Source organism: Electrona antarctica (assembly GCF_951216825.1).
Source record: "Electrona antarctica genome assembly, chromosome: 18".
Lineage (NCBI taxonomy): Eukaryota > Metazoa > Chordata > Actinopteri > Myctophiformes > Myctophidae > Electrona > Electrona antarctica.
The window spans coordinates 15,352,538-15,367,708 of record NC_136799.1 but is presented as its reverse complement, the minus strand read 5'-3'; the positions used below and the strand labels follow the sequence as shown (position 1 = coordinate 15,367,708).

The 15,171-nt window shown below is 44.1% G+C and overlaps 1 protein-coding gene across 2 annotated transcripts in view; it reads left to right on the top strand.

Annotated features, from left to right (window-relative positions):
- The window catches only part of traf3 (TNF receptor-associated factor 3), a 26,872-nt gene extending 11,701 nt beyond the window's left edge, over positions 1-15,171 (top strand). For both annotated transcript variants that reach the window (XM_079528512.1, XM_079528511.1), the window contains exons 2-14: positions 1,913-2,069; positions 2,860-3,037; positions 3,780-3,831; positions 4,328-4,432; positions 4,760-4,924; positions 6,979-7,059; positions 7,177-7,251; positions 8,145-8,237; positions 8,374-8,514; positions 9,247-9,421; positions 10,048-10,391; positions 10,805-10,996; positions 11,227-15,171. In XM_079528512.1, the coding sequence (XP_079384638.1) occupies positions 1,916-2,069; positions 2,860-3,037; positions 3,780-3,831; positions 4,328-4,432; positions 4,760-4,924; positions 6,979-7,059; positions 7,177-7,251; positions 8,145-8,237; positions 8,374-8,514; positions 9,247-9,421; positions 10,048-10,391; positions 10,805-10,996; positions 11,227-11,262 (1,791 nt within the window). In that variant the 5' untranslated portion in view covers positions 1,913-1,915 and the 3' untranslated portion in view covers positions 11,263-15,171. The remainder of the gene's footprint in view (positions 1-1,912; positions 2,070-2,859; positions 3,038-3,779; positions 3,832-4,327; positions 4,433-4,759; positions 4,925-6,978; positions 7,060-7,176; positions 7,252-8,144; positions 8,238-8,373; positions 8,515-9,246; positions 9,422-10,047; positions 10,392-10,804; positions 10,997-11,226) is intronic.

The following is a 15,171-nucleotide window of genomic DNA, read 5'->3' as shown; positions in this document are numbered from 1 at the left end:
TGTGTCCGCGACACACAAATGGGTCCCGACCCAGTGTTTGGGAACCACAGTATTGGACTATAACATGCACTGTGAACGTTGGCACTCTAAACTCTATAAGGGGTTAAAGACTGAATTTAGACAGCTCGGACTGAATTGAATATGTACAGACATAGACTCATGATTTGGGGGTTTGGGATATGTTTTCATGTTCAAATGTATGTTGGTGTTACCAATTACCATCGGCTTGTGCCGTATTTAATGTCTGCAATGGGCTGGTACTGGACTGGACTGGTACATCCCATAAGTTGGAGGGACAGAAACATTGCAATTAGCCCTTCGCTAAACCCCACCCCAAAAAGCGATTGTCCAATGCCAATCCAAATAGTTTAGCAACCGTTGCTATGCAGTGCAAGCTTTCGTCACCTCATAGCTGTCAATGTTATTTTGCATGGCTGTGTTGTTGAACACATACACAGCTAATTAACGTCGGTAAAGTTAGACGACTGACCCACCCAGGTGATGGCAATAATACTAATGACTAGTCTTACCAACATGAAAACTCCCGTCGGACGTTCATTAAACTTGATTGTTGGATACTGTTTCTCCCTCTGTCATTCCCTCGTATTTCTAGTTTATTGAAATAATGTCAATGCACATTTGTCCAGTGCATAGCCTACTGCAGGCCTGGTTGACTAGATTTAGGAGACATTTTGAAGGTTATGCTACTGAAATGATCCATATTTATATGGAGAAATCCCGTCATTTAACATGCATCTCAATGTGGGAGAAGGACTGTCTCCTTGCTACGAGAAATATGACACTGATCGGCCAACTATGTTACATTCACTGTGGAAAGACACACAATCACTGTCAGTCACACACACACAGACAGACAGACAGACAGACATACAGGGGTGAAAACATGATCTCCTGGCAGAGAAAATGAGTTTGCATTACTCTTAAGTTATTAACTTAGCGCCTACTGTTGAACTGATCAGCTGCTACACTACAGTGTACAATAATGATTTGATTATGTTATTCTGCGACACACTCACACACACACACACACACACACACACACACACACACACACACACACACACACACACACACACACACACACACACACACACACACACACACACACAGTGCCACCCATGCACTGTCACTGCTCTCCAGTGTTGAGTTACACATTATGTTTTACTTTAAAAAAAATATCTTATGCATTACTTTACTTGCGTTACTCCGAACACTCAAATACTTCTATGGCTTCTTTAGTTGGCATGGATGTTAAGCAGTACATCCACTAGAGGGCAGTTCAGAGTCAAGCGTTTGCTGGCATTTTATTCCTGACCAATCTCCTCATCTGTTCTGTAGTAACTGTTTGTCCCTGCTGTGCCAGATTGAAATGACATCATGTTTGACACACAACCTCTCCTCAAAACTCAACAGGCTCCGTCCGCGTCTGTATGCATCCATATTGATGACATCATCAAGATGTGTTTCACCATGTTAATGATTTTTTTCAGACCTCCAGTTCTAGGAAACACAGGATGGGGGGACTTTTTATTATTTCCACACAACAGCTCTAAAGGTATATTACCGGTAATGACATAGTAAAATGTTGAAAATGAGTGGAATGCCCCTTTAATGTTGTGAAGGTGATTGACTTGAGCTGACTGACAAGGTAACTAAATAACTAGCTAACCTTTTTAGCTAAATCTTAAAGCTACTGTCCGGGACTTATTTGAATGACTTAAGTGTTATTGTCACCAATCCTTATGGTAGAGTATGTTAGTAGTAGTACAATATAAACTACATCTGCAGTGGTTGGAGGTGCTCTCCCTTCTCTTCCAGTGAGAACGTTTGACCCTGATGTCCAGGGGTCATCGACATGTCTGTACTTTGACACATGTGTCTCTCTTCTCAGGTCATGTCAGGAGGGAGGAGTGCTGATGGAAGGGAGGTGCAGATTCCTCTCCAGCAGGTGGCACCATCCCTGGCCACACCCCTTTCCTTGGCTCCACCCCTTCCCCCTCATCGCCCAACCAATCCCTGGCCGTCAAACGAACCTACAGGACCACAAGGTAACAAATTTAATAATTAATCCCGTCCTTGTTCTGTTGATTGTAATTGATAATAATTACACCCCGTGGGGAGACGTTTTCAGCTTCACGCATCTGATTGCTGCCCAAGTGGTCAGACTTGAGCTCAGGAGGGGGCACGGTGGCACAGTCGGTAGTGCTGTCGCCTCACAGCTAGAAGGTCCTGGGTTCGATTCCCGCTGGGGACACTGGGGGCGTGTTCCCTCCTCCGCGTCATCAGTGCCCATACCCGAGGTGGGGTTGGCGAAAGGGCCTTTCTGTGTGGAGTTTGCATGTTCTCCCCGTGTCCCCTAGGGTAGGTACCCTCACAAAAACATGCAGTAATCCTGGTCTCTAAAACTACCTCCCCCTGGCCAGCCGGGGCGCCTGTTGGAGGGGAAAGGAAATGGTCGGAATAACGTGTTCCTTCCACGCGCTACGTCCGGCCAGGGAAATTCCCCCCTGTCAGGTGAAAAGAAGCAGCTTGGACTCCTCATGCATAGAAGGAGGCATGAGGTCAGTCCGCTGCCCCCCCCCCCAGGTTGGCAGAGGAAGTGTAGCGCCCAGGATTACATTAGATAATTGGCACTGGGTGTAAAAAACTGGGTTGCAAAATCGTGGGATAAAAAAAAAAAAAAAAAGACTTGAGCTCAGGGGATAGCAGTTAGGGGTTAAGTGTCTTGCTCACGGACTTGGGAATCGAACCTGGTACATTCTGTTTCCCAGGCGGCCTCTTTGCCCTCTTTCAGCCTAACAGACTGACCCGTCCGTCCTTGTTGTTCTGTTCCTATAGGTGGCTCCCATGGGCCGGACCCCGGCTTCCTGCCTCTCCACGGAGGATTCAGGGACCATTTCTTGTTGACACCTGAAGCCAAGTACTGCTGTGAGGCCTGTAGACTGGTCCTGTGCCAGCCCCGACAGACTGAATGTGGACACCGCTTCTGTGAGACCTGCATTAATGACCTGCTCAAGTAAGGAGAGACAGAGGGGATGGAAGGAGGGGAGGAAGGGAGTCATAGGTGCCAGAGGGGGGGTCATTTGGGTCTGAATGTCTCCAAACTACTATTGGGGAATGACTGGTCTATTTATTTATTTATTTTTCACGACCAGAGCTGATGGTCTCTGTTGCACCGTTCCCATTTTGTTGCGCAATCATCGTTGCTTGCCGCTACATGCCATTGCTTACCTCTTGCCACAATGACCATTCTGGCTATATTATAGCCTACCCTACGTGCAGTTGCTCTCTAGTCTCAACTCTCGATCTCGAATATTGTCCGCCCACTTTTACGTCCCGACAGCACCACTGAAGGGAGTAGAAGGTGAAGGTGGTGGCACAGGGACGAACGATAACTGTTCGTCCCTGTGCCGTGTCTGTATGCATTTAAAGTTGAAACATATTTGGGCATTTAGAGAGAGAGAGACAAACAGAAAGCTATAGGCAGAGAGATAGACAGACAGACAGTCCCCTCACTAAAATATGACAGGACATAGAATGATACATAACAAAACAAAATAACCCTGGTAAAAAGGTTAAATAAGAGATATGTGATCTGTCATGTTTTGAAGGAGATGTGTTTTTGTCACAGGAAGCAGAAATAAAAAAGTAACTGAATGTCAAAAAAGTAATTATGAAACTACCCCCCACCTCTCTCTCTCTGTCTCTCTCTCTCTCTCTCTGTCTCTCTCTCTCTCTCTCTCTCTCTCTCTCCTCAGTAAAGCTAGCCCAGTGTGTCCAGTTGACCTGGACCCTTTATTTAAAGACAAGGTGAGAAATGTTCGTCAACTGTCACATTTATATAGCAGTGCTGTGCATGCAGGTTGTTGCCAATAAACGCCATTACTAACCATGTAGCATATTTCTTCCATCCCTCCATGGCAAGTTAATTAACTACTGAATTAGCTAAGCAACTGACCAGCCACCTAACCAGGATTGGGTTGCATCAGCCAAGGGAGTCAGGATTTGTATCTTTAGAGGAAGTGCTGCCTGAGTTACTTTGGGCAACTCGGTCAACTCCCCTCTCTAGCCTTCCTTCTCTGTAGTGTAGCATCCCCGTAGTCTACGTGCAAATGTGCCAGAGTTGAGTCATGGGGGAGTTGAATTTCCATGTCTGATGCCACCTCAAGTAATCACTATGAACTAACTACAAAGCTAACTTCATTTTGATCATTTAATGTCTAGATTTTTCTTTGGCTTGACGATGCTTTGCAGAGCAGAACATAACATGCTACGTTAGTTGACACTTCCATCCTTGTGGTTGTAGATCTTCCGTGATGTGTGTTGTCACAGAGAGATCATGGCTCTGAAGGTGTTCTGTCGAAGTGAGTCCAACGGCTGCCAGGAACAGATGAGTTTACATCAGGTCATGGTAAGGTCACAACACACACCCACACATGCGTGTGCATGCACGCACAGTCGCACACACACACACACACACACACACACACACACACACACACACACACACACATGCGTGTGCACGCACGCACGCACACACACACACACACACACACACACACACACACACACACACACACACACACACACACACACACACACACACATACACACACACAGGTTTCTGACACTATTTCAGATGTTACTGTTTTCATGACCACAATGTCATATTTTCTTGTCTTTCTGATTCTGTCTGTCCATCCATCTCAAGTCACTATGCGTATCTTTCTCTCTCCAGGACCATCTGAATGTGTGTTCATTCTTCGAGGTTCCCTGTCCTTTGGGTAAATGTAAAGAGAGGATGATGAGGAAGGACATTCCAGACCATCTCAGCTGGAAATGTAAACACAGGGAGACAACATGCGAGTTCTGCATGCACAAGATGGCTCTCACTGAGCTACAGGTAAATAACTACAAACACTGGACTACAAATAAATGAAACTACAAACACTGGACCACAAGTAAAACTACAAACACTGGACTACAAATAAATAAAACCACAAACACTGGACCACAAGTAAAACTACAAACACTGGACTACAAATAATTTAAACTACAAACACTGGACTAAAAGTAAATAAAACTACAAACACTGGACTAGAGGCACCCCAATAGCTCACCTGTAATCCTGTAAAGGTGGCTGCGTGCTGTCATTTCAGGTGATAACTCTTTCACCTTTTAGGTGGAAACATTTCCACCTAAAAGGTGATTTTGATTTATAGGCCCTCATAGTCGTGTGATGTCCGTTTAGGATTGACCCCGCCCCCCTCTGGTTCAAATGCGCCACCCCGCCCTCTGTAATTTGACTTCCTGAAAAGCTGTGTTGTTGTTTTGGGCCAAGACAACAGCAATGGTGGACACGTATAATTTATTGGTAGAACATGCAAAATAACGAATGGAGGACATGGCAGTGGTGCCCTCTACTACCCAACCCATGCAGCTTAACGCATGCAGCGCCAGGATTTCTTTCAAAATAGCAGCTCGGGTGCCGCAGAGTTATGGCAGCTTTTACTCTGAAAGCCCCCCCTTCCGTTCCGTACAAAAAACGAGAAATAATGTTGCTTGCTTACCTCGCTATGATTACGATGAAGTCACTGGATAATCCCTCGCGTTCATATTTTGAACGAGAGGCATGTTGAAGTCAGAAATGAAGAGCTTAATATATCCATCTGGTCAAAACCACGGAGAGCTCCCTAGATTAGGAGATACGAGCCTTTCTTTCTGAGCGGTAAACAGGGAAGTGAACGGCAACGCGCATGCGCGAACAGCAAGGAGTATGGTGCAGAAGGAGAGGCCAACCCCCCAAAAAAGAAAAAATCTGAATATTTTTCTCTCGTTTGATATCAATGAAAATGCGTTAGGACGTGTGTACACGTCCTCACAATCCATCGGTTGGATTAGCTATGGCGTTTCCACACGTCCTACGGTCTAAATGGGTTAAAAGATCTCGCAGAGTTCAACAATAATGCAAAAGTCTGTGTAAAGAAATGGGAAACTGTCATCTAACCACATGCTTCAAAGACACGAAAAGAAGAAGACGACTTCTATTCCGGGCAAACAATCTCCGACCTGCCGTGGTGAATTTATGACGGAGTTCCCTCCACAGGGGGAATTTCGGTAGGTGTGCGTTGACTCGCTTATCACTGCGGCTCAGTGACGTGAAGTGTCATTTTTCAACCACCGCAGCTTAAATCCTGAGCCATATCAAGGTTGAGTCTTGGATCAAATTCAACCCCAGGCTCTTTGCTGCATGTCATCCCCCCTCTTTCTCCTGCAGTTCCTGTCTCTCTACTCACTGTCAAATAATGCAGGAAATGCAAAAATAAATGATAATAACAAGTTTTTAAATTTAAATAAAACTTCAAATAAGATGGCTTCCACAGAGCTAAATGCGTTCGTGGTTCAAGTGGTTCCTGGGAAGTTTTTACTATCTAGTAGAAAACATCCACACGAACGGCCCTCAACACATAACTCCTGGTCGGTACCTTGGGGCTTTCTCAGAGCTGACTTCTTTGAACTGTAGTACTGTGACATTACAAACACAAGAAGCACTTTGTGTTGTGAAAGACGCCGGACAAGTTTATCTCAGGTGTCCATTTTGTAGGAAGTTACAGGAAGTTACAGGTCGGAAGAGTGTCCGCCCTGTGACTGGGAGGTCGGGGTTCAATCCCCGGCCGGGTCATACCAAAGACTCTAAAAAATGGAACCCAGTGCCTCCTTGCTTGACACTCAGCATCAAGGGTTGGATTGGGGGTAAGTCCCTGCGACATACTAGCGTCATGTCCAGGGGGTGTACTTGTACATCAAGCTGCCTCACGCTACAGAAACAGGAGATAGGCTCCTGCCCTATGGGCCTCATGGCTCGGCAAGGCTACTTACTTACTTACAGTTCGGAAACGTCCCACTTCCCAGTTCCCATTTGGCGGAATGCACCATAAATGTTTGCTGTTATTTCAGAAACACAAAGAGACGGTGTGTCCAGCGTTCCCTGTAGCCTGTCCGAACCAATGCTCCTTCAACTCTCTGCCCAGGAGCGAGGTACAAACACACACACGCACACAAGCACACACGTCATCATTATCATCATCATCATAATCATCATAGCCTTTTACCTGTTGTTTTTAATTTAGGATATCCTCTGTGTTTGTCTCTTAGCTGTCCAATCACCAACATGAATGTCCCAAAGCCCAGGTCGCATGTCCCTTCATCCGCTACGGGTGCACCTTCAAGGTGAGGGATAGACAGACACCTGGTCACACTGTGTGTGTGTGTGTGTGTGTGTGTGTGTGTGTGTGTGGGGGGGGGGGGGGGGACTGAACGTCGACCGACGTTCTGTCAGTCAATTCGTCCAACTGCAAAGTAAAGTAGCATTGTGCATTGTGATGCATGCACGTACGCACTACACGCACGCACGCGTGTGCAGTACACACACACACACACACACACACACACACACACACACACACACACACACACACACACCTTACTGAAACTCCAACTGTTATAGTATTGTTTTTTGGCAATGGACATCACCCGGTTCCATTTTCCCAACATTGGTAAAAAATTACAGTCTAGACTGCCATGTCATTGTTGATTTGTTCAATAGAGTTAACCCTATCAACTTCAAGTCAATGTGGTTCTCCCAATTAAGGGAAGGGGAATATTTTTTTTACTAGTTAGATACGACTGTCATTAGATATGACTATATGTCTATATAAAACACAATGGGTATTGCATAGTCGGGTGGGGCATGGATCTCCAACTTCCATCGTTACCTACTCTAGCGGTCTGGTACTTTAAATTGGTTAAATATTTACTTCTGGTTCTGGGGTCATTTACATGTCCGTTTGCACCCCAGATAGTGTTTAAGTGGCTTGATTCAGTATTTAGATATTGGTTTGTAATTCATTCAACTACAAACAACATACATCCCTACTTCTGGACTCTAGGTATTCATTATGCAAATATTTGCTTTGATGTCATTTTGCGTCAAGGAGTCTTGTAAGTCAGCGCATGAATGTTGTGAGCCACAGTAGTTCGGCTACATTCACTGTTTTGTCTGACACTGTTATGCGATCAAGACAAAGCAGAAAAGCAACAGTATTTGTGTGTGTATTTTGTAGGGTCTGAACCAGACCATGAGGGAACATGAGTGCAGCTCAGCAGCAGAGCATCTGAGGCTGATGGCAACCAGAAACGCAACGCTGGAGGCCAAGGTAGCCAGTTCTTTTTCTTTTCAATTATGAGTAACGTTTCGAACGCCCTGCTTTTCTTCAGACCTCCGTCCATGTATTGTTTCGCCCTGTTACAAGACTGACTAACCTGCGTGCGTGTGTGTGTGTGTGTGTACAGGTGGAGGATGTTAAAAGTGAGCTGTTGGAGCGTTATAAAGTGTTGCCAGGTCTCAGCAGTCGACTGTCGGATCTGGAGACGCTCAACGAAGAACTGAGGGAGAAGAACAGGCAGCTGGAGCAGAAAGTATCTACCATGCAGGTACACAGCTGCTAAGAACACAGAACTACACAGCCTGATACACTAGAACAGTGGTTCCATCTGACCCCCAGCCATTCTGCTGCCCTGTTAAGTCGTTTTCAGAGAATGTTTATTTTAATGATCAATTCGATTGATGTTCCGGCTTGGATCATGTACTACACTATACATCAGTGGTTCCCAAACTTTGTAGCTCAAGACCGAAAGAGAAATTAGACGTTTGCCCGTGACCCACACCAGTGAAATAGCAGATCTACTTATTTATGGAAATTATTATTTTTTTTATTTATGAAATTATTTTGAAAAGAAAGTTGGAATCGTTTTTAATTGAATCCTGTTTAAACTTTTCTTTAATCTTTTGAAATAATATGTATAAATATATATATTTTTAAATGTAGGAAAGGGAAAAAAGGGGATATTTTACTTATTTACTCTGACCCATAAGCATTGGTCAGAGACCCACTGTTTGGGAAACAATGCTATGCAACATGTACTGTACTACACACACACACACACACACACACACACACACACACTGCTACACAATACTATACAAACTGCTATTCAAACACCACACAATGCAATACTAGTACTACACAACATTATGTCCATATGCATTCAATATTACATAATGTGTGTGTGTGTGTGTGTGTGTGTGTGTGTGTGTGTGTGTGTGTGTGTGTGTGTGTGTGTGTGTGTGTGTGTGTGTGTGTGTGTGTGTGTGTGTGTGTGTAGAAACTCATGAGTTCTCAGTCTGAGAAGTTGTTAGAGGTGGAGTTGGAGCTTCGTTCTCTGCGTCTGGTGAGGGAGGAGGTGGAGAGCCTGAGAGGAACTCTGGACAACGTCCGAACGCGTCTGTCCTCCCTGGAGGGCGGACGCACTGCTACAGGAACCTCGACACACACACTAGGTCTGTACTCTAGTCTGTACTGTATATTGTTTTAGACCAGTGGTTTTCAACCAATGGACCCTTGAGAGTGTAAAATGAAACCAAATGGACCCGTAACGGTCCCATTTGGTTTCATTTTACACTCTCAAGAGTTACATTATTGTTAAACATCTGCATTATTTAATTTACAAGATGTCTATTGTCTACACAATTACAGAATGTAGAAGAATTGTTGTTTTGATCACCGTTTTCCTGTTATCTCTCCTAATGGTACCAACATCAATACAGCATGGATAGTGGACAAAATATTATTCAACAAGAACAAAATATTCTTTGGTTTTGTGTCTGAGAGGCTAAATGTCACCAAATGGTGGTCCGTGGCTCAAATTCCGAATAAATAATGGGCCTTGATTTGAAAATGGTTGAAAACCACTGTTTTATACTGATGCTAGCTTCTTGGTTTATCTGTGTGATCCCAGTTTACTGAGGCACTACGACGTCTCTCTGCATTTGATGTGTGTGATTATTACCTCGCTTATTGTATTGTCGCTCTGGATTAGAGCGTCTATCTATGCCTAAATTGTAATCGTAAATTAGCACCAACTAAATCTAAAAGTCCACATTTTATCATCATCAATACCCTCCAGGATCCCTGGAGACGCAGCTGAATCGTCACGACGACATGCTGAGCGTGCACGAGATCCGGCTGGCCGACATGGACCTTCGTTTCCAGGTCCTGGAGACGGCCAGCTACAACGGCACGCTCATCTGGAAGATCCGAGACTACAAGAGGAGGAAACAGGAGGCGGTGGCGTCGAAAACGCTCTCCCTCTACTCCCAGCCATTCTACACAGGGTACTTTGGATACAAGATGTGTGCCAGGGTGTATCTGAACGGAGACGGCATGGGAAAAGGAACGCACCTCTCGCTGTTCTTCGTGGTGATGAGAGGGGAGTACGACGCCCTGCTGCCCTGGCCTTTTAAGCAAAAGGTATGAAGAGGGGTAGGGAGGGATGACAAGTGGGGGGGGGATTGGAATTTTTCCAAATCTTCTGTGCGTAACCACCCCCGACAACAGATGTTTCTGTAATTTAATTGGCTGATCTCAATGTCACAGGCTGAGTATAGCGCAATGTTGGTAAATGATAACCAAGGACCGTCAGTAGTCTATTGGTCTCTTTCGGACAAGGGACGACAAAAGTAGTTTGTCCTATTGACTTTTTACATCACTTGACAACAAGGCAGGCTCGCCAACAGCCCCTTGGGGTCTGTCCAAGTGAGGTTTAAGGGCCGATTCATACTCCTATTTTAGAGCCGAATAAAAGTCGGTTCGGCTCTGTTCGGCTCTGTAGAGCCAGTCAGTCTCTCTCAAGTAACATACAGCATTGTCTCTCTGTCGTCCAGGTAACATTGATGTTGATGGACCAGGGTTCGACCAGGAAGCACCTCGGTGATGCGTTCAAACCAGATCCTAACAGCAGCAGCTTCAGACGTCCAGCAGCAGAGATGAACATAGCGTCTGGTTGTCCTCTGTTTGTGGCTCAGACAGTGCTGGAGAATGGCACCTACATCAAAGATGACACCATATTTATCAAGGTATTAACATGATGATTATTGTGTTGTACAAAGAAAGACCCAGAAAATGTGCAGATGTTTGTACAGAAAATATCTTAATTCATTATAAATCTCGATTTTATGCAACATAATTATACCGTAACGTAGTATAATAATTACAAAATATTGTGTATCGTTTAGATTAAATTATTATTATTACGGTATTATTATTATTATTTGTGATCCAGTATTGTATTTGATATCATTGACAGGTTACTGTGGATACCTCTGACCTCCCTGACCCGTGACCTTTCACTTCTGACCTCGCTGGTCTGAGATCAGCCGACCTGTCACACCCGCCGAAGCAAAGCATGATGGGAAGGATGGATGGAGGACAGGAGGACACATGTCCAACTCAAAGGGAGGGGGAAAACGAATGGATGGATAAAAGAGAGTGACGGATATGGTGAGGTAATGAAGAAAGAAATCTCTAGAAGGAATGGAAAAGGAGAATAAACATCGACTAGAGAGAGAGCGTGAGAGGGAGAGAGAGAGAGGATGAATATACGGATTGGAGAGAAAATGAAAAATGGGCTTGGAAGAAGGGGAGAAAGACGATGACTTGGGGGAAGGAGGGAGAGAAAGGGAGAAAGATGGTATACGAAAAGAGAAAAGGCAACTGTAAGAATGACAGACAAGGGAAGTGTAGAAGATGAGAACGATGGAAAAGAAAATAAAGTCAGAGGGAGGACTTCATGCAGGATCAGATGAGGACCCGTGAATGGAGGGGCAGGGAGGTACATGCGGCTCTGATGCTGGCACGGGCAGTCGCTTGGTATCTCTATGGCAACGGGGGTATTCGTCCCTGTGACATATAAAGCTCATCTGAAGTGTTGCGCACATGCACAGGCTGGAGGTCTTGCATGAGTGTGTGCGTGTGTGTGGATGGACACACACACACAGGCTACTGTCACTGATCAAAAACATAAACCCACCAAATAACATTATTCAAACGGCGGGCATTTTGCTCTTAACGTCACACTCCCCTCCGAGTGTGAATGTCTGCAGTATGAATACGGGCATCAATAAATGGCAGACAAACATCTCTGGTCTGAGAGACAGCCGCACTGGAGGGGTTTGGAATCTGAAACCAAATGGAGCGTTCTTAAACGGAACACGCAGAACTGGAAGGCAGAGTTCTAGAGACATTCTGAACAGAAACCAGTCTGCTGAAACCAGTGGACTAATGCTTTGTTATTTTATACATCTATATTTAATCTTTGGAAGGACAAAGTTGGCCGAGATTGTACTATGTCGCTCATATTCTCATATGGAAGGACCATGCTACCCAGCAATAGCCATGGAACTGGCCTGTGGTGCTAGCGTGGCTGCCACTTGAGACTGTTGTGGCCGAAATGTGCGCGTGTGTGGGTGTGCACGTCCAGTTTGGTCTTGTTTCAGTAACATGGACACATGCTTGCCTTCCAGATACAACAAACTGACTGTTATTGAAAATGGTGTGTGTGTGTGTGTGTGTGTGTGTGTGTGTGTGTGTGTGTGTGTGTGTGTGTGTGTGTGTGTGTGTGTGTGTGTGTGTGTGTGTGTGTGTGTGTGTGTGTGTGTGTGTGTGTGTGTGTGTGTGTGTGTGTGTGTGTGTGTGTGTGTGTGTGTGTGTGAGAGATACTGAGATGAATACAGAATGTAGTATGTGTATGGGAGTGCATGAGGTATCTATAAACATGTATGTGTATGGGTGTGCATGCAGTGTCTTTATATGTGCCTGTTGGGATTGTCTCATTGGTTGAATCGTGTGTATGTGTGTGTGGGGTGCCCGTGTCTTGCCAAGCTTACTGTTCATGATTTAATATTCATTGTAGATTTTGATATTTCATCAACAAACAGGCAGACCTTCCTGTCTGTTCGTCAGAGTGTTGACAGGTGAGGGAGGAGCCAGGGTACGGAGGAGTTCAATACAGCACGATACAACACAACACAATACAATAAAATCTCATCTTGTCCTGAATTGTATTATGGACATCGTCTAGTCTGAGCTTCATTTATACTCTGTCATACGATGGTATCGCTTGCATTGTGAGGTTAGGAGAGTTATAGTTTTGAAATATTAATTAATTTTGTATTTAGTTTTAACTTTAAAGACTTAAACTTTTAAGAGTTTTCATTTAGTATTGGCATACAAGGAAAATTACTTTACATGCAATTGTATTTCATCTTAATTCTAGTTTATTTTTACTTTAGTGTCCTTTAAGTTTCATTTATTTTCAGTTTTAGTCGTACATTTAGTTTTCTAAACTAATAATAAACTATGATAACCTTGGTACCGACACCATCATAAGACAGAGAATAAATGATGCTTCACTCCCTGATCTGATGCTGCCATGTTGCTGCCCTCTGTTGGCTGTAAATAGGAAAGCATTTCCTTGGTAACCTCACAAGCAAGCAGTAGTTTTAACCATAAATATGTCCCTTAGCAATAAGGGACCCAAGTTGCAGCTGTGCACTTTGTCTGCTCTTGTCTGCCAGAAAGCTCACAATGCGTTGTGAGCTTGTAGATCGACCATTTCTGGCGAATTCTCCCCACACAATTGTGGGGGTCAACTGTTAAAGCAGGCAGCAGGGCTCTGCAGTTGTTTCGCAAGCGTTTTACTTTGTATTAACCCATTAAGACCTGAGGCAGATTCTAAAAACGCCTTCTAAATCCTACCTGTTTTCTTAAAAATGATATATATGAAATAAAAAAGTAGCATATCTACAAGCTCAAAACGTGACACTTCGCACCACGTTTGGAGCTTGTAGATTTGATGCTTTTGTGTCACGCTGTAGTATGATCAAGTAGGGCGTTAGTTTACGAAAAGAACGCAAAGTTAAAATATGGAGATAAGGTTTCCTTTTCATTTAGAGTTGCCAATTATTTTTTTACTCCCATTTTCTCCCCAATTTAGTCGGTATTCCAATTGATTCCACCCCACAGACATTTCTGTGTTGTCACTACCTGTCGGATCCTAATGGCTCACCTACCAGTGAGGAGCCCCCACCAGGAGGACGTAGGGCCTTCGTCCTACTCCTCTTACCCAACACTCCCTGTAGACAGGTGCCGCCCCAAGCCGTAGTAATACACGCAGTGACAAATCTCACCCTCCCCGCATGGCTTTCCTCCCCCGAACACGAGCCAATTTTGTTCGCATTGACACATGACAAAGCCAGATGCACCACGGTGGATTTGAACCCACAACCTCCGTGGTGGTGGGCAGGTACTGCACCACCCGAGATAGAGGTTTCTGCCCGACAACAGCGATATATAATGACACAGAGGCATTCCCAGCTTGAAAGGTATAACAACGTATGTGTAACGGGTCTAAATGGGTTAACAACCCCCCCCCCCCCCCACCATCTTTAGTTTTTGACATTTCAATTAACTATAATAAACTAGATACAGCTATAACCATGTTGCAGGACTCACAGTAATATCAAAATATCTCAATAAAACTCTAATTGAATATTATGTAATATGTACATATATTACGAATACAAATGGCAAACTTTGTAGGCGTGCCTAGTAGCAGTTGTTGAGGATGCTGGCGCCAACGTGGAGGAAGAAGCTACCAGGACTTTGCAGTCTTTCTGTGCATCTCTAGTCAGAACTAGGAACCTCATGAAGTTTATGAACATGTTTGTATCTTTGATCTTTGGTATGTTTTATATACATTGTTTTTATAATGTTTGATTACTGATGCTGTGCATCAAACTTTCATGTCTTTTTATTTTTATTTCATTTTATTTACAATGTTGCCCTTGCCTGCTTGAAAAAACAGACAACAGGAAGCTGTTTAAGGAAACATGGGATTTCCACTACACAGAAAAGTATATAATATATACCATTATAAACCACAATATGTATAATCTATACTACCATAAACCACATGACTCGTGGTCATTTACTTTAATATTCTGTAAAACTATCATATAATACAGTTTAATACAGTCTCGGAGAACATTTTTATGAATGAGACCCAGTCCCAGTATATCCAGTGATTCCAGTCTAGCCAGAAGGGTTTGTGTTGTTGTTTTTCCAGCAGGATTGGGAAGGACACAGAACTGAGGCCGAGGGCATACATATGTATGTACGTATGTATGCGTGTTGTCATGGAGATTATTATTTGCACAGATTGTTTATGGATGTGTGATATTAAAGTTTATTA